Consider the following 20,151-nt stretch of genomic DNA (forward strand, 5'->3'; position numbering starts at 1 on the left):
TCCTTTTTGTCGTGTGGCTCCTGGATATTTTTCTTTTTAAGGTATTCGCAGAACAGTTCCTTCGCCACTTTTGTCGATCTTTTAGTATTTTCCGAATCTTCAGCTTCAAGTAATTTCTCAATTTCTCAAAAAAAAAAGAGAAAAGTAATTTCTCATCTTCTCGCTGGGTCGATGAAGCGAATCGAGAAGCCATTCTTACTTCGCTGTCCGTGAGCTTGACATTGCTCCATCGGAAATCATGCATTGCGCGCACAACCTATAGATTATTCACTAATCTGTAGGTGCAGATTAGTCAATAATCTGTAGGTTGCGCTGTTTCCCAGAATTAACTGTGTGCATTTAGCCAATGAGAAGACAGATGGTGAGTTCAATGAATAATAATCTCAGTAAACTGTCAGAATATCAAACCAGGATGTACTTACTAAGTGCTCAAGTTTCCCAGTTAGTCACCATGAGAAAACATCAAATGTTACATACATACTCAAATAATTAACTGAATCAAAAGCTTTTCTAGCCTGCTTCCTTTGATTGTGCTCCAGAAACAGTAATTGATGTTGAAGAGAAAGGAATAACGTCGTATGAAGGTGTTCCTTGCGGTAATAACCCTAATTATCTAGTGGGTGGAAATAAGGCCCGAAAAAATAATTCAGGCCAGTACGGGATTTGAACCCATGCTATACTGGTGCAGTGCTCTACCAACTGAGCTAACAACCAACTGGGTGCTGGTCGAAGTCATATAAATCAATGAATTTTGAATATATGAAAATCATATATATGTACTGGAGTTTCATGAAATACGAACCAACAGTAATGACTGGCTCCCAGTTGGCTTGCTACCTCAGTTAGTAGAGCACTGCAATGGTGTCACAGAGGTCATGGGCTCAAATCCAGTATGGGCATATTTCCACCTATTAGATAAGTACGGTTATTACTGCGAGGAACACTTTCATACATTTCATGAAACCACAGATATTCAAAATTCGGGACTAAAGCTTGTAATGGACGGCAAGTGGCTTTGAATACAGGCGAGTGCTCCACTCGAATGCTCCTTTAATTCATGCTCTTACTACTATATATCTACACTCGCTCTCCTAGCTCGCCTCGTGCGTTAACATACGGGCCCTAGCGTATGACTGTATTAGGTAACGACACTACATCTCTCCCCTCTTTGAAGCAAAAACCCGCCTAGCATGACACGCGACTTGAAAGGAAACAAAACAAAGTGAAACGACTTTCTAGCTGTTTCAAAGTCCTTAAGGTCTAACAGGATTGCAGAAGTGCTCAATGTTTCTAAAGCTTAAAGGAGTCCAAACACAACTGTAAACAAAGTCTTCAACAGTTCACGTGCTGTCCGCTTTCAGCCAGAAACATAGTCGTCCAATTTGACTGGGCACGTTTGCACACGCAGCGGATAGCGTCTCGACGGTGGGACATCAGACTGCATCGGTGCATCTGCGGCTTCAGGTGTAACATCAGGTGTAACGTCAACAGGATCCTTGCCGGTCTCTGTAGTAGCGTTTTCTTCTGCTGCCACAGGGACATTCTTGAAGAACAAAGAGTTCCTTGTCACCTGAACGCCATCGTCATCTTGTGCAGTCACCATGGATCCCTTCTTCCCTACGACGATGTGCGGCCTGGGGTCATACGGCGTGTCACTTTTCTTCTTAGAGTCGTCTTTCTTGACAAACACCGTGTCGCCTTCTTTGACGGTTGACGGCTTTACATAACGCTTGTTGTCTGCGTGCTTCTTAATCTTAGCCTTCGCTGACCGATCACGTTCTCGGATCTCCAGGTCTGAGCGGGGTGTTGTCAACTCGGGAAGTTTCGTCTTCATCGGTCTTCCAAATAGTGCTGTTGCTGGAGCCACTCTCGTTGTAGTGTGTGGTGTGGCGCGGTAGTTTCTTAGTAGCCTGTTTAGCTCCTGTTTGGGGTTCTTACATTCTAACTTCGCTGTCTTGATGACTTTCTTTACGGTGCGCACAAATCGTTCGACTTCTCCATTTGCTCTGGCCCATTTTGGAGTGACTTTCGATGCTTGAAGCCAAGGTCGTCTGCAAATGACGCGAATTCCTTGCTGTTGAACGGGGGACCGTTGTCGGACTTGACTACGTCTGGAACTCCAAATTCCGAGAACACTTTGTCTAGCGTAGGTATTACCATTGCTGCTGAGGTCGATTTTACTATCTCTACCACTGGGTATCTGGAGTAGTCGTCCGTAATCATAAGTAGGTACTCTTGATTCGGAAGGTTAGCAAATTCCACACTGAGTTCTATTCACGGAGCTGCTGGGAGTGGTGACAGCTGTAGGGGTTCTCTCTTGCATTCAGGAGTAGTGATCAGGCATGCGCTGCATGACCTCACCTTGCTTTCCACCAGTTTGTCGATGTTCGGGAGCTAGACTTTGTCGCGCAATAGACTTGGTTTTTACGAGCCCTTGATGGCCTTCATGCACTAGGTTAACCACGTGTTCCTGTAAACTCTTTGGGATAACTATGCAGGTTCCACGCAGGATGAGGTTGCCTGATGCACTTACCGCTAGCTCGTCCTTCACTCTTTCTAGGAGTCGAAACTCGGTAGGGTTGACACCAGGGCGTTTGACTACAAGGTACCAATTGCTTTTCACGATAGCCTCGGCTATGCCTTGAAGGGTGGCATCGGCTTGAGTAGCTGCTTCAATGTCTTGTGTCTTCGGAGCTTTGGGAGTCGAAGTAGTCGCTAGGTAATTGATGTACTCCTCTGCTATCTTCTGCTGATGGGTCGTTTGGGCTGCATTCTTTGCTAGGTGCCGTGACAAGTAGTCTGCCGGGTTTGTTTCACCTCTACTATACTTAACTGTGATCTGATATGGCTGAAGTCTTAGTGCCCATCTTTCAATTCGTGCGGGAGGCTTAGAACTTGGATTGCCATAGATGGTCACCAGGGGTTTGTGGTCTGTGTAGACTGTAATAGGCTTCCCATAGACATACAAGTGTAAGTGCTCGCAAGCCCAAACCAAGGCGAGGGCCTCCCGTTCTGTTTGGCTGTACCGCTGTTCGGTTACTGTAAGGGAACGACTTGCATTGGTGATCACATGTCTTTCTTCGGTCTTCTGGTCGAGTTCTGAGAGTATGGCAGCTAAGCCCACTGGACTGGCATCAACCGAGATTTCTGTTTCCTTTTCCGGATCGAAATAGGCAGTGACGGGTGCGCTGGATAGTGCTTCTCTCAGCTGGTTAACTGCTCGGTCGTACTCTGTTGTCCAACACCACGGTTGGTCCTTGTGGGTGAGCTTGCGTAGGGGCTCAGTTTTAGTGGCGTAATCTGGGATGAATCTTGAACAATAATTTGTCATCCCAGCAGGCTGCGAACCTCTGATGCTGTGGATGGTGTCGAAAGACTGACCACTTCTTCAACTTTCTTCGGGTCTGGTGCTATGCCATCTTTAGAGAACATGTACCCAAAGAATTCCAACTTGTCTTTGCTGTACTCACACTTGCTTTTGTTGAGGGTCAGGCCTTTCTCTCTTAAACGCTGGAAGACAGCCCTTAGGTTCTTATCATGTTCTTCGTGTGACTTGGCAAAGACCAGGATGTCGTCACTGACGTTTTTCGCGCCATCAATGTCTTCCAGAGTCTCTCGGATCACATTTTGGAAGATTTCAGCTGCACTTGATATTCCAAAGTTGAGACGTTTGTAGCGCATTAAGCCCATGTGGGTACCAAAGGTGGTGATGTATCGGGACTCCGGTGCCAATTCGAGGTGGTTGTAACCCTGGTTAAGATCTAGTTTGGTAAAGACCTTAGCTCCGTTCAAGTCTCCAATCATCTCTTTGATAGTGGGTGTGACGTGACGCTCACGTCTTATCACCTTGTTCGCCTGGCGCATATCCACGCACACGCGTACCTTGCCTGGAGATTTTGGCTTCGGAGCAACCACTATAGGAGACACCCAGGATGTGGGGTCTTCGATAAGTTCAATCACACCTAACTCCTCATCGCGTTGTAGCTGCTCTTCTAACTGCTTACGCACATGGAAGGGGACTCTTCTGTGCGGTTGTGCAACAGGTGGTACGTTTTCGTCGACGTGCAGCTTTATCTGATAGTTCTTGAGCTTGCCTAGTCCATGGAACAGGTCATCGTATTCCTCAATCAGATTTTCTGGTGTATTTGTTCCCGCTTTTGACGGTTGGCCTCCGATTTGCTGAACAGTTTGAAGTAGGTTAAGCCTTTGTGAAGCCCTCCAGCTTAGCAGGGAGCCACCAGATCCCTTTATAACATATAACCTGTCACTAAGCTTCTTTGTTTCTGACTTGAGTGCGGTGGTGAATTTTCCAAGGACACGAAGGGGGGCCTTTGATTGGTAGCCATATATCTTTACGCTGCTTGGCTCCAGGTTAGGGCGGTTGGGTAGCCTGCGATACTCCTTCTCATCCAGAATGTTAATACTTTCTCCAGAGTCTGCCATCATTGTCACAGGTGTGCCACACACTTTAATCTTAAGGAAGGGTTGATCTTTCAATGCCTTTGTGCCTAGAGAGGTGTATACTTCCTCTTCGTCGCTCGACTCTTCTTCACCAACTTTGTGTAAGGTGGAACGGCGTGTGTTCCTTAATTCACCTTTGTCCTTGGATTGGCATACGGCCTCAAAGTGGTTCCACAGCTTCGGCAGGTGGCCTGATAGGCAGGGCAGGATGTTTTTCCTCCACGATGGGGGTAATTACCACCACAATTGCGGCATTTTGGGCCTGATTTCCGGTATTCATGACCACTGTTGCGTGATTTCCGGTCACGTGGTTTCTTCTCAGTTTGACATCCGCCATCTTTGTTTGATTTCCGATCCCTTCGTCTTAGATTCCCATGATGTGAAGACAAATTGTTGACCGATTGATTCTCCTCAATGTTAGCGGCTTGTGTTTTGGAAAGTTCCATGGCCCTTCCAGCATCCAGCAGTTGTGTCGGGGTGTACGTTGGATTCTCGAGTGCTTTCGTACGCAGCTTGTGAGAACTGCAGCTTTGAACTATTTGGGTTTTGATCTCACGATCTACATCATCAAATTCACAAGTAGCGGCCAACTGTCTCAGCCTGGTGTGAAATGCTGAGATGGTTTCATTCCTTTCTTGCTTGGCTTGACGAAAAACGTAAATTTCGTACTCACGGTTTTGTTTGGGAGTGAAATAAATCGTCAAGGCTTGCACGGTTTTTTCAAGCGGATCATCGTCTTCTCCCACTGTCGTGTTGGGGAGCGTGTCAAAAATCTCGTTCGTCGCTGTGCCGGCATAGTGGAGTACAAGAGCTCTTTGACTTCGCTTATTCGTCACGTTCATTGCGACCAGTAGGTTGCGGAATCTCGAGAGCCATTTCTTCCTTCGTGTAGCTTGTGTGCTCGTTTCAGAGACATCAAACTCGGGAAATGCGGGTAGCGCTGTGGCCATGTCTCTCACGCGTCTTTGGTATGAAGATCGTCTAGAATCATACGCTGTGTTGGGCTCTGAATCCTCGTCGCCAATGTAATGGAGGGCAAGTGGCTTTGAATACAGGCGAGTGCTCCACTCGAACGCTCCTTTAATTCATGCTCTCACAACTATATATCTGCATTCGCTCTCCTAGCTCGCCTCGTGCGTTAACATCCGGGCCCTAGCGTATGACCGTATTAGGTAACGACACTACAAAGTTATCAAAACATTCTATTTTATGAGAAAAACATTTTGTGAAGCCATAATTACAATTTCCTTTCCATGTAAGAAAACCATATCTAAACGTAAGATATGAACAAATTTCATCTCCTCAAGTTTAAATGTAGAATCCAAGATCTAATAAACTTGCTTTTCAATGGGAAGAACCTGACTGTGTTTCCCCTTCCACTATCGTTCTAGAAAAATCGAGTTTCCAGATGGGATTTGAACCCATGACCCTCCGTGATCTAGTCGGATGCTCTAACCACTGAGCAACAGGAGACTCTATGGTGAGCAAGGGTTAATTAGTGGGTATTGACTGGAACCGCATCACGCGGCTACACAGCCAAACATCAGCTAGCGCATATAAGCTCACTAACAGCATCACACTGTCACATTAAAGCATCACATGCATTAAAACATCACATGCAGCCAACCAGCCCCCAAAGTGAGCAGGGAAAGATGAAATAAACGACGCTGGTCGTAGGTCGCGGGTAAACTGTCGCTGTCGCGGTCCAGGAAGATCTATTTTCATAAATGCAACGCTTCTCCCCACAAACGGCTGCTTTGATGCAAACCACATTCCTTGTGCAAATACACTTATTCACTAGCACTATCCCAACTAACTCTAAATTATTCGCTCTTGGAAGCTCCCTGGCTCTGAAATCTTCGTCGATTTCTCGATGAACATAATGAAATTGTTTTAAAACTCGTTTGTTAAGGTTTGTATGCCTTTTGCTAAGCTGCCGTCAGCGGGCTTCTAGAAATGAAAATAGTTCTTAAGTTCAGTTCATACCTGCTCTAAGTTCATTTGTGCTATTCGGTTTGACGTTCATGGCCGGCAAAAAAAATCACACTGGCACAATTTTTCCAAAAATATAGGCTCTATCATATAATCAATCAAGCTACGCAAACGGAAATCTAAACGGAAACCACAGGATCTTGTACCGCATTCATTGGAAACCCCAGCGATTTTGGCGCTGACACTGGCGTCATTGTTGATTTACACCTACCTGATTGGTAGGCATGCGGTTCGGATCAAAACGGCCGTTTCTGAAGAGGAGACTTATAATAAAAAATAATAATCATCTTTATTGAGGAAACTTTTTCATAACAGATATGGTTTTCAAAAAGGACCTCGAAACTAGATATATATAGTAGAAACAAAAAAGCAATAAAATTGCAAAGGGATTAAAAGGCTACAAAAAATGCATAAAAATTAAAAATGAAAAATATATTAAAAATAAGTATAAATAAAAATTAAACGTAAGTAGCTATATTAAAAACTTAAAAACATTACGTCTAAAACTATTGACATTCTTTGAGTCTTTGATCGTCAGACTGAGGGAGTTAAAATCGGAAACGGCATGATATTGTGATCTTTGCTTCCCCCAATTTCTTTTGACACGTGGTAATCTAAAATTGCCTTTGTTACGTGTATCATGCCTATGAAGTACGTCTTGTCTAATCAAGTCCATATTGTGATTAATTAGGCCATTGATACATTTGTATACGTGTACACACCTTCTTTGAAATCGCCTTTTCTCTAGAGGCAGCCACTTGAGAACAGCTAATGCCTCAGTGGAGGATGAGTACAATGGTCTATTTAAAATAACTTTAGCGGCCTTATTTTGCAAAACTTGCAAACTAGACATAAGGGTAATATTATGTTTATCGCCCCATACTAGATCAGCATATTCAAAAAGGAGCATAACAAGACCTTTTATAGAAAAGTAAACGCGCCCTGAAAGGCAAAAAATGCTTTATACGCTTGAGAAGTCCAAGCCTCTGATTGATTTTCCCAGTTAGGTGTTCAATATGATCAGTCCATGTGAAAACCGAGGATATATGTATACCGAGGTATTTAAAGCTGCGAACATTACTTATACTATGATCTAAAACTGAAACAGACAAATCTACTTTGCTTTCGCGTTTCCTATTACTACCGATAAGCATGTATTTAGTTTCGTCCAAATTTAAAGTCAGTTTGTGATCATGAAGCCATTTCGCCACACCTAGTAGATCGTTAATTAACTTATCACTCAACTCCTTTGAGGATGTACCATAGCAATAAATCACAGTATCGTCTGCATAAAGTGACGCGTAGCAGGAGTTAAGCACATTTGGCAAGTTATTTATGTAATTCACAAACAATAAAGGCCCTAAAATGCTACCCTGTGGCACCCCATGCGTGACTGGAAGTTCCTCAGATAACTCATTTCCACATGAGGTGCGCTGTTGTCTGCCAGTTAAGAAAGAACGGAACCAGTGAAGAGCTGTTTCAGAAAGGCCGATCTCGGATAGCTTGCATAACATTATTTGATGGTCTACAATGTCAAATGCCTTTGTTAGATTGATGAACACAGCCCCGCAAAGCTTTCCTTGTTCCATGTTTAAGAGCACCTCATCGGCAAATGAGGTCAAAGCTGTTGTAGTTGAGAGACCCTTCAGGAAACCAAACTGCTTGTTGGACAATAAATTATTGGTAATCAAGTACTGATACAGCTGCAAGTGTACCGCTCTCTCCAAAATCTTACTTAGTGTAGGGAGCATTGAGATGGGGCGGTAGTTGGAAACGTTAGTCCTGTCACCTAAGTTAAACAATGCCGTGATTTTTGCGCATTTCCACAACTTGGGAAATTGACTAGTGTGAATTGAAAGATTCAAAAGTTTAACAACAGATGGTGCAATAGTGTGAGCTGAGATTTTAAGAAGTCTCGCGCTAATTTTGTCAAGACCAATCGCTTTGTTTGCCTTCAATGACAAAAGCTGCTCAAGCACAAATGATTGATCCAATTCAGTCAAATCGAATTGGAAAAGCGGGTGTTTTGAAGTGGAATTTAAATTCAAGGCGGAAGTCGGTATTCTATTTCCCAGAATTCGACCAATGGAAGCAAAGAAGCTATTCATTGAAGAAGCAATGGATTGGGATGTTATCTGCTGAACACCATCAGAGATAATACACTGAATACTCTCTGAAGATGAGTTCCGATTGCATGCTTCGTTCACTGCTTTCCACACCTTTTCTGAGTTACCATTTGCTTCCTCGATCATGTCACTGTAATATTTAGACTTGGCAGTACGTACTAAGCCATTAACCTTGTTCCTAAGCTTTGCATACATTGACCAAAGACGCGCCGAGTTCGATTTTCGCGCCATTCTATGCGCCCAGTCACGTTCTTTCATAGTATCACTTATTTGACTGTTCATCCATGGAGGAGGTGTTCCCTTGACACGCCTTCGTTTCACTGGTGCGTGTTGATCTCCGACCTCCGAAAACATTTTGTTCCACACAAACAACGCATCGTCGACGTTGTCCTCGTTTTCAACAGTATGCCAGGGAATATCCCTAAGATCATCATTAAATACAGTCGGATTGAAATTTTCAAAGGAGCGATACTGGAGTATTCACGGTTTAGCCTTTGCTGTAATACCAGCTTTAATTATGCAAAATACCAGAAAATGGTCGCTGAGCGGTACCGGAACCACACCAGATTTGACAATGCGGTGTTCATTATTAGCAAAGAGCAAGTCGATCATTGTCCGCGAGGTGTCAGTTATGCGCGTCGGTTCTTTTATTAACTGAGTGAGGTTGTAGGCCCACGAAAAGTTAAGAAGTTCTTGTTTATCTCTTTTTGCCAATCCAGAACCAGTCATCGTGTCTGCGTTAAAATCGCCTAGAATTACCACATCCGATTTTTCCATATCCACAAATGACATACTCTCGTGTGGCGAAGAAATAAAGGTCTGAAAGTCAGAATCCGGTGCTCTATAAGAGCAGCAGACGAGTGTTGGCTTGCATTTGTCTCTAATCAACTCGATCCATAGACATTCCTGACCGCCAGTATTAATATCATTCCGCAGGCGAAAAGCCAAACCTTCCCTCATATAGATAGCTACACCACCATATCCCTCTTTAATGCCAGTGCGATCCTGACGAACGCACACGAGTCCAGGAGGATTAACTTTTGTGTCGCAAATATTCCCATCCAACCATGGCTCGGATAGAGTTAGAATGTCCACTGTTTTACTGTCGATTCCCTCAAGGCACGAAGAGTCGGTCTTGTGTGCGAGACTTCGAATGTTTAAGTGAGCAATTTTCAGTCCACGAGTGTTCCTTCTGTCGTGTAGCGTCTGGTAGCCGGGGTTAGACTCAATATCACCGGCCAGCGTAATTAGAGCTAGGGCGAAACAGGCTCGATGAAAGAGCTTACAGAACATAACAGCTTTGAGAGAATTACTGAGCTCTTTATCTCCGGACGGATTCCTCTGTTGACGTAAATTACCCGCAATTTCAGTTCTGCAGCTCACTTTTGAGACGAAATACACATCACTGTTGTTCAGAAAAGTGCTCTTTTGCAAATATAAGGACTTGTAGTTTACAAAAGACACATAAATGCAGAGAAATATACAAATGTTCGCAGAGAGCCTGAGTCTGCATCCGACCGCCATGATGTCCTGCACACTCTTAAACGGCTGCGAAATGCTGTGGGAACAGAAAAAAACAGCGTTAAGAAAACGAGCTATTCCAAATAATGTATAGATTTGAACGCACTAGTTTTATCCTACTGAGGCTGAAAAATCTCAATCTTTTATCCAGTCCTTTTAATATTTAAAACTATCCTGCATGCGTCATTTTCTGCCTACCCTCCTAGTGTACTTTTGCTACACAGGCTACCTGAGGAGGGTCTCTTGATTGCACAAACTTCAATTTGTGTCAGAATTCATTGAAACGTGTCAGTGTCGAAATTCGGGTTGTTAATAATATCTGAATCGTTAGAACTTTGTCCGCTCGTCGTTTTGAACTGTTTTCTACTCTTAGTGCTATCGTTCAGGCTTATTTTACATTTATCACCGGAGTCAAGCATTTCTGATTTAGCTGAAAGAAACGATAAGCCCGGAGATAATTTTCCTACAACTACCACCTCGACCTGGGGTTAGTGCCGTCTGTCTGGAAATAGTTAAAATTATTTTCCAGAATCTTGCTGTACGCTATAGCGGTCTACTGATACCTACAAGTGATAGCTTTGAAAGGTAAGTGGTCTTCCTTTTTTCTTTTCTTTTTCGCGGCATATAACGCGATAATAAGCGTTAATGAAACATGGCTGTCACCCCGGAAATTCACAGAATAGATATTTCATTTCTCCCCTCAAATTTTCCTTTCCAAAAATAATCCAGCTCCATTTTCCCTAAAGATGCACCCGAATACATTTTGTTTTGCCGCAGAATCGACATTACAAGTTTCTGGACTTGTAAAATTTTGTAAGGGGATTTGGGAGGGGGAGGGGGAGGGGGAACAGTTATGAACAGTTGGAGCTGGTATACGGTATAAAAGACATTATAGATTTCTCCACCCGTTATATCATATCTAGCTACGTGACATGTAGTTGTGTAATAATGATAATAATAATGAACTTTATTTTTCGAGGGTGGCACTTGACAGTATAAAATACTGATAAACTCGTGGCGCTAAAAAAAAAATTAAAATAAACACAAATACGTATGAATAATGAAGTAATCAAAACTAGGCGATTAGACAATTAAAATATGAATTATCTAAGAACTGATATAAAATATATGAGAATAAAGTAGAATGGCTTAAGCTATAGTAAAGTGACGATCATCTTTATTGGACTCCAAAACATACTTACATAAAGACTTTCTAAAATTTCTAAACTAGAGCTACTCTTAATTTTATTGGAAGTGAATTCCAAAACCTAGTGGCTGATACTTGAAAAGCCCTAGCACCTTCTGATTCTTTTTTATACTTTGGAAAAATTACATTCAAAGACCCATATCTACTTTGTTTTTAGTAGCACGTTTGTCGATGTTTTCTTTGAGTAATTCTAACATATAATCGGGACACACCCCGTTCAAATGTTTGCTCTAGCATCAGCATTAAGAATAACGAGTGCGGCACGCTTCTGTACCATGAAGACCCTATTTCAATTATCAACAGATGTAGATACCCACACACTAGAGCCATACATCATGGTTTGTTTCATCGTGGTATTCCAATTAAGAATTGTTTGATCTAAAGGTAAACATCGCCTCACGTTTTACAAAAACTGCAATACGCTGTGTTAGCTTCTTACATAGATTATCAATATGCTCACTAGAACTAAGCTGAGTATCAATAATTACACCTAACAGTTTATGAGACTGGACTTGTTTGAGTTTCACTGAGTTGATATGGACAGTGAGTGAGGTGCTGCTCATCTTTTTATATAGACATTTTCCAGCTACTAACATAGTTTTAGTTTTGGACGCGCTAAGTACAACTTTATTGTCTATGGTCCATCATGCAACTTTAACGACATCAGCGTTAAGAACTTGATTTAAGGCTCCAGGTGTAGATTAGCACTGTTAGTAGTATCATCCGCAGATATGTCTGCTGCTGAATGTTCCAGTATCTTTGGTAGATCGGTTATAAATATAAGAAACACGACTGGTCCCAAGATACTCCCGTGAGGCACTCCAAGGTTTGCGTCTCTGCGAGTTGAACCACACCCACCAACGTTTACATATTACGTACGATCGTTATGATAAAGGTTTTTTGTAGTAAATCATCACAAGGCCAGTAACATTTTCCTTGTCCAGATTGAGTAAAAGCTCGTCAATAAGTCGTATCAAGGCTGTCTCAGTGGAGAACGACTTTCTAAACCAAGATTGGAATTTATACAATATCCTGTTTGATGTCAAGAGACCACACAGATAGTCGCAAATGTGTCTTTCAAGTACCTTAGACAAGACTGGCAGGACCAAGTTTGGCCTGTAGTTGTTACAGTCTGATCTGCTGGCATTTCTTTTGAACAAAGGCGTTACTTAACTTTAGCTACTTTCCAAGCAAAGATTTTAAACAATATAAATAGATGTCACTGTTCAGAGATGGTGGTACGGCAGGAGTAGCAATCTTTAAAATCTTGGCGCTGATGCCATCATCATCTGTTGCTTTGTGACTTGGAGTGGACAAAAGCAGTTCAGAGACTCCTTTCATCGTTATACTTGTGTTCGAAAATGCACGTTGGACTTGATTAAGGGCACTTGGGCTCTGAGTCACATGTGTGTTTTGGGTAGAAATCAAATTATTTGGATAATCAATAACAAAGGTATTTAATAGTTCAGCCATACTAGTTTTGTCCGAAATGACATTGCCGCTATCGATCAACTTTACATACTAGATCGAGATTCATCGCATCCTCGGAGACCCAGGGGCAGTGAGTCGATTTCAAGTTAAGGACAGAAGAGCCCCTGGGGACATTGTCTTACAAGACTAGTTCCAAACGGTCGCAGTCGTTCTGGCATCTGATTGGTGCCAGAAAATCTTTGTGTTTTTCTGCCCAATCAGAGGGAAGTGTCCTTTGGAGTCCTTTCGTGTGTTTTAAGACAAACATATTCAACAAGCTCTGTTGCTCGCTATGTTTGTTTGGGCCGTGCGACGAAGCTTTGCCCGAGGTGAAAAGTTTCAGTCTCAGCAACACAATGTAAGAGAAATCGATCAGATTGTCCGCGAAATCTTACCGGAAATTATACTGAATACTTTCGCAGGTATCACAAGAGAACGAGTTTAAAAGTTTGCGAGGTTCGTAGAAAACATAATGGTTGCAAGCATTGATATGTCGCTTTAAACGTTAGATGAGATGTAAGCCTAAATCTTTCAAGATTTTTTTGTATAATTTGCTGTCACTGAAACTTTTCCAATCCCGTGAAGCTATTTCGTCGCACGGGCCACGCAGGTATGTCGAGCAACTGGCGTTTACGCATTTTTTTGTGCACGCCCGGCAAAAATCTAATCTAATCTTCGCTTGAAAAATTAAAAAGAAAAGCTAAACGTGGAAACTTTTGTTTATTAGATGTGGGTAGATAACCCTGTACTAAGCTGACATTTACAATAAAGCAAGCTCGCCCTTTCTATCCAATATTTCTTTGTCTTTGGTTTTGTTTTCCCCAATGAAAGCAGAATCGATTCCCAATGATCAAAGGTAATTAACTTGGTCTTCAATAATCGACAAAAGAGGTGAAGTGACCATGACCAAGGGACTAGAAGAGAGTCCGTGGCCTTTCGAGCTCAAGAATTTGAACACTCAACGCAGCAGTTGAAAGATTAACTTTCTTCAAACCCCTTCGGTAACTGTCCGAAAACATATCTCCTTTCCACGATGTTCTCGATGATTAGTTTTTGTTCAGATTTTAATTAGCTAACCGGAAACACAGCTAAGCGTTCTTTAAGCGCTTGCCGGAGGTCGTCCACGTACTTAACGTTCTCTGCAAGTTTGGCCATATTTTAAAGACTTTACCACAAAGCAACGATTAGAATTTGGCGCGCACAGAAAGCTACGTAAGCGTAAGCGCCAGTTGCTTGACATACCTGCGTGGCCCGTGCGACGAAATAACTTCACGGGATTGGAAAAGTTTCAGTCACAACAAATTGTACAAAAAATCTAAAAATATTTAAGCTTACATCTCATCTAACGTTTAAAGCGACATATCAATGCCTGCAACCATTATGTTTTATACGAACCTCGCAAACTTTTAAACTCGTTCTCTTGTGATACCTGCGAAAGTATTCAGTATAATTTCCGGTAAGATTTCGCGGACAATCTGATCGATTTCTCTTACATTGTGTGTTGAGGCTGAAACTTTTCACCTCGCGCAAAGCTTCGTCGCACGGCCGAGACAAACATAGCGAGCAACAGAGCTGGTTGTATATGTGCGTGTTAAAACACACGAAAGGACTCCAAACGACACTTCCCTCTGATTGGGCAGAAAAACACAAAGATTTTCTGGCACCAATCAGATGCCAGAACGACTGCTACCGTTTGGAACTAGTCTTGTGAGACAATGTCCCCAGGGGCTCTTCTGCCCTTAACTTGAAATCGACTCACTGCCCCTGGGTCTCCGAGGATGGATTCATCGTCACGTGACAAACTCTTTATGAGATTCCATAGTTCCCTGGTGTTGTTTTTGGTTTAAATGATTTTATCCTTAAAATAAGCCTGCTTTGTCCTCCTCATCAAACTGGAGACACTGTTTAGGTTTGTGCAGGTCCCAGTCTCTTTCCAAATTACTCTTTCTTTCTTTAATGAATTATCTCTCGTTCTGATTTCTTTCAAAATATTGACATTGAACCACTTGGGTTAATTTCTGAGTTTTACTCGTTTTTGTTTGAGTGGGAGATGTTCGTTAACTACTGCTTTAACAATCTTGTACCAAGCAATGTCATTCATCTCGTGAAAAAGAAACGCGCAATCCCAAGGTGCCGTTTTCAAAGACTCGAAAACGCGTCTTTGTATAGGTTTTTTATGTCCCTGCAGCTTACCGTATTGAACCTGCTATTGTTAGATCCTGTGCGACTATATTTCCTCGCAACAACAATAGGAAGGTGATCGGACATCCCAGAAGGGGTTACGCTAATACTGTTTTTGGTGTTTAGGTTGACTGCACCAAATATGAGCCAGGCAAGCCTTTTACAATGCCCTAGTGATGCTGTTTACAACTTGGATCAGATTGAGGCAGTGTACAATTGTTGTAGGACATTTTCAAGGATTGATATTTCGAGTGTTTTTTAGGTTTACCTTTTGTTTTATTAAGTCTCGCCTTTTCGCCCCTACGTGCTATTTTGATGAATCTATAGTTTTGATCATTTATTTTTAGTGTGTGCTTGAACTTGGCTCAGTACTTACCATGCTAGACATTTTAATCCCTTGTTATGCTTGAGGATAATTAGTTTGCTAGGCGGTCGTGTTTGGATTGGTAAAACTGACCTTGAGTTTTACTCACACTGAACATCCTGTTTTGGAAACTCCCTCAGTTAGCTAACCCAAACATGTCTGTGATTTTTGTATTTAATACTGGGGCACTCCTTGCTGAAAGTAGTAGAAATAAGCAGTGGAGAAAGAGAGAGAAAATTAGCTGTAGTAGAAGCAGCAGTATATGAGAATCAAGAAGAAAATTACAGTCTCAGTACCTCTTGTTAATTCGCCAAGCGAGTGCTAAAACCCCCACAACACAATTCTCACAAGGTGGTGTTTTTTTAAATCACTGGAGGATAAAAAATTCACATTAAAATCTCCCAGTAACACCATCAACTTGTTGAGTAAATAGGCATTCTCAATATTACTTCCCAGCATTTTGTCTTGCTCCGTGTTATTAGGCGGAGGGCGATAAACACAAGCAGTTAGGATAGAGCGCTTTGATTTATAAGAAAAAACCTCAAGCTATGAAGCCCATTTTATCGTTTTCCAAGTTCATTCGTCGTTTTCGTTCAAAAGAATTCCTGATCCATAATAATAATAATAGTAATAATACAGCGGAATTTCCTGTTGAGAAGAGTGATTTGTCCATTTTGGCAGACGCCCATGGCATTCCACCTGTTTTCTGTTGCTCGCAGAGATCTGTGTTTAATGGAATGGAAAGCTTGTGTATGCTGCTCAGTCAACCATTAAGTCGTCCACTCAGTCAACAAACCAGTCACCCTCTCAGTCACCAGTCAGTTAGGCAGTCAGTCACCAGTCGGTCAGCAAGTCAGTTAACCAGTCAAATAGCCACTCAACTACAACTAATACCCCATTCACACCAGAAAACTCGTTTAGTTAAACCAGGTTTAACTGAATAAAAATCAGAAGCAGAGAACTGAAAAACTAAATTTTCCACAAGATTCAAGCAATTGCTAAATTGTATTTTCAATGTGCCACATTTGAAGTCAACCAAATATTGATTTGAGCAGCTTCTATGGAGCTGTTGTGTTAAACCATGTTTAACAAAACAGCTTTAAAGCATGTTTAGGCTTTGGTGTGAATGGGGTATTAGTCAGCCAACCATTCAATCAGCCAGTCAGTCATCCAGGCAGTCAGTCACCAGTCAATAAGCCACTCAGTCAGCGCTCGCTCAGCAAGTAAGTTAACCATTGAGATAATTTGGATATATCAACAAAGTTGAAATGGTAAATTGGCCACCGTAACGATTACAAAAGCATTGATTACATCAGTTTTTCAGCCAATACAACGGGTCTAAACCTGAACTCTACGGTCGCTACATCGACGACTGTATCGGTGCTACCTCCTCTACCAGAGAGGAGCTCACTCAATTCATAACGGCAGTCAATTCTTTTCACCCGGCTCTGAAATATACCTGGGAAATTTCTGACAATTCTTTATCCTTTATAGACATCAAAGTTTCAATTGAAGGTCACGGTTTATATACTAGTCTGCATTACAAACCTACAGACTCGCAGAATTACTTGTTATATTCGTCTTCGCATCCATCTCACGTTAAGAACTCCATTCCCTTTTCTCAGTTTCTAAGACTTCGTCGTTCATGTAGTGATGACTGATTTCCACCACAAATCAGAGGCAATGTGCCAGTTTTTCGATAAACGTGTTTACCCTGTTTCTGTCGTTCAAGCGGGTTACCACCGCGCCCAACTTATTGATCAATATTCAGCACTACAAACGTCACATAAGGAAGATTCCGACCGCATTCCATTCACTCTCACGTTTCAACCTCACAACCACTCAGTTAAATCCATCATTCTTAAAAACTTTAAATTACTTCAAAACGATCCAGAGACAAGCACTATCTTTTCGCAGCCTCCGCTCATTTCATTCAAACGCGACAAAAACATAGGCAAATTTTTGGTCAGAAGTTCTTTTCAGACTAATGACCAACCAGGCACTTTTAAACGCGCTCGTGCACGATGCAAAACGAGTCCTTTCATTCACAACACTGATAAAATATCGGGATCTAAACGATCCATTAAGATCACCGATCACTTCACGTGCACCTCCGCCAATTTAATCTAATGCATAACTTGCACTTATTGCAAAAAGATATACATCGGCGAAACAGGCAGAAGACTAGGTGACCGATTCCGAAAACACCTTCGAGACGGGGAAAGGAATGACAAGGACACATCGAAACCAGTCGCTAGACGTTTTAATTTACCTAATCATTCTAAGCAACATATGGCAATCTGCGGTCTTTCCTTACACTTAGGTAGCACGGAAAGCCGTAAAACTCTTAAACAAAAGCTCATCTTTCAAATCGGCAGTCTAAATCCCACCGGGATCAACGAACGCTTTTCATTCCACTAATTTATTCTTGTTTTCTCATTACCACGTTCCCACCAGTAACGTAGCTCCATTTTCTGCTTTTAAAAGCACACACAACCAATAATTCCTCTATTCGCTCCGACGAAGAGCTAATGCTCGAAACGTTAGCTTTTGTAATCGTTACGGTGGCCAATTTACCATTTCAACTTTGTTGATATATCCAAATTATTTCGTTACTACCACCGACGCAGCCCAAAACAGTTTCTTTCGAGACTATCAACCTTTAACCATTCAGATAGCCAGTCAAATATTAGTGTCAGCCAGCCATGAAGTAAGCTAGTCAATCAGCCACTCAGAAAGGCAGTCAAGCACCACTCAGTCAGTCAACCACTCAATCAGCCAGTCAGTCACCAGACCAGTCAGCCACCAGTGAATTAGCCACTCACTCACCGGTCGGTCAGCAAGTCATTTAACCAGTCACGTTCCACTGAGTCAGTCAACCATCAAGTCAGCTCCTTAGTCAGCCAGTCAGATAGCCACTCAAGTAACAATGAGGGACTCAGCCACTTAGACAGCAGTTCATACCTTTACGCAGTCACTCATGGGCCAATTTGCCACTCAGTCAACAGTCGGTCAGCAAGTCATATAGCCAGTCAAGTACTACTGGGTCAGTCCCCCATTCAGTCAACCAATCACTCAATCAGCCAGTCACCCTCTCAGTCAGCAGTCCATCAGTTACTGAGTCACGAGTCGGTCAGCAAGTCAGTTAACTAGTCAGATAGCTAGTCAAATAACACTGAGTTAGACAAGCATTCATTCATCCAGTCAGTCAACCAGCCAGTCAGCCAGTCAGTCACCAGGCAATGTGCCACTCAGTCACCAGTTGCTCAGCAAGTCAGTTATCTAGTCAAATACCCAGTCAAGTGCGACTGAGCCTGTCCAGGATTAAGTCAGCCAAACACTCAACCAGCCAGTCAGTAAGTCGGTCACCAGTCAATTAGCCCCTAAGTCACTAGTTGGTCAGCAAGTCAGTTAACCAGTCAGAAAGGCATTCAAGTGGCACTGACTCAGTCAACTACTCAGTCATCCTGTCAGTCAACCAACCAGTCATTCACCAGTCACTAAGAAACTAAGTCACCAGTCGGTCAGCAAGTCAATTAATCAATCAGACACCAAGACAAGTACCAGTAAGTCGGTCAACCATTAAGTCAGCCAGTTACTCAACCAGTCAAATAGCCACTCAAGTACCACTATGTCATTCAACCACTCAGTCAGCCACTCAGTCAACCAGACAGTCAGTCACCAGTCAATTAGCCACTCAGTCACCAGTCGGTCAGCAAGTCAGTTAACCACTCGGATAGCCAGTCAAGTATCATTGAGTCAGTCATCCTTTCAGTCATGCAGTCAATCAACCAGGTAATCAGCCACTCAGATACCAGTCAATTAGCCACCGAGTCACCAGTCAGTCACCAAGTTAGTTAACCAGTCATATACCCAGTAAAGCACCATCGCGTTAGTCAACCTATCATTCAGCCAGACAGTCAACCACGTAGTCAGCCGGTGAGTCACATGTCAATTAGTCACTCAATCACAAGATGGTCACCCAATGAGTTAAGCAGTCAGAAAGCCAATAAGGTGCTTTTGATTCACTAAGACATTCAATCATCCAGTCAGTCAACCAACCAGTCCGTCAACCAACCAGTCAGTCATTAGTCGATCAGCAAGTCAGATAACCAGTCAGATAGCTAATCAAGCACCCCTGAGTCAGTCACCATTCAGTCATCCAGTCCGTCAGTCAGCAGTCATTAAGGCACTCAGTCACCAGTCCATTAGGAAGGCAGTTAACCAGTCAGATAACCAGTCAAGTACCACTCATTCAGTCAATCACACAGTCAGCCAGTCAACCAAGCAGCCAGGCAGCCTCTCTGTCACCATTAGATTAAGCACTCAGCCACCAGTCGATTAGCAAGTCAGTTAACGGGTCAGACAGCCAGTCAAGTTTCACTGAGTTAGTCAATCAATCAGTCATCCAGTCAGTCAACCAACTAGTCAGCCAGTCAGTGAACAGTCGATTAGCCACCAGTCAGCAGTCGCTCAGTAATCATTTGGATGTATCAACAAAGTTGAAATGGTAAATTGGCCACCTTAACGATTACAAAAGCTGACGTTTCGAGCGCTAGCCCTTCGTCGACTTCTTCGAAGTCGCTCAGGAAGTCGGCTGACGAGATGGATAGCCAGTCAAGTATTACTGGGTCAGTCCCTCACTCAGTCATCCAATCAGTAAACCAGCCGGTCAGACTCTCAGTCACCAGTCAATGAGTAACTCAGGCAGCAGTTGGTCAGCAAATCAGTTAACTATACAGATACCCAGTCATGTGCGACTGAGCCAATCAACCATAAAGTGAGCCAATCACTCAACCAGACAGTCAGTTAGTCGGTCACAATTCAAT

At 42.7% G+C, this 20,151-nt stretch overlaps 1 protein-coding gene across 1 annotated transcript; it reads right to left on the minus strand.

The window, feature by feature from the left end:
- Positions 1-1,357: 1,357 nt before the first annotated feature.
- On the minus strand, positions 1,358-3,331 carry LOC148730625 (uncharacterized). The gene is made up of 2 exons (XM_088761827.1): positions 2,534-3,331; positions 1,358-2,200 (listed from the first exon to the last, which is right to left on the minus strand). The coding sequence occupies exons 1-2, from the start codon at positions 3,329-3,331 to the stop codon at positions 1,358-1,360; spliced, it is 1,641 nt and encodes a 546-aa protein (XP_088617953.1).
- Between the last annotated feature and the right edge of the window lie 16,820 nt (positions 3,332-20,151).

This window comes from Stylophora pistillata, chromosome 5 (assembly GCF_964205215.1).
Source record: "Stylophora pistillata chromosome 5, jaStyPist1.2, whole genome shotgun sequence".
NCBI lineage: Eukaryota > Metazoa > Cnidaria > Anthozoa > Scleractinia > Pocilloporidae > Stylophora > Stylophora pistillata.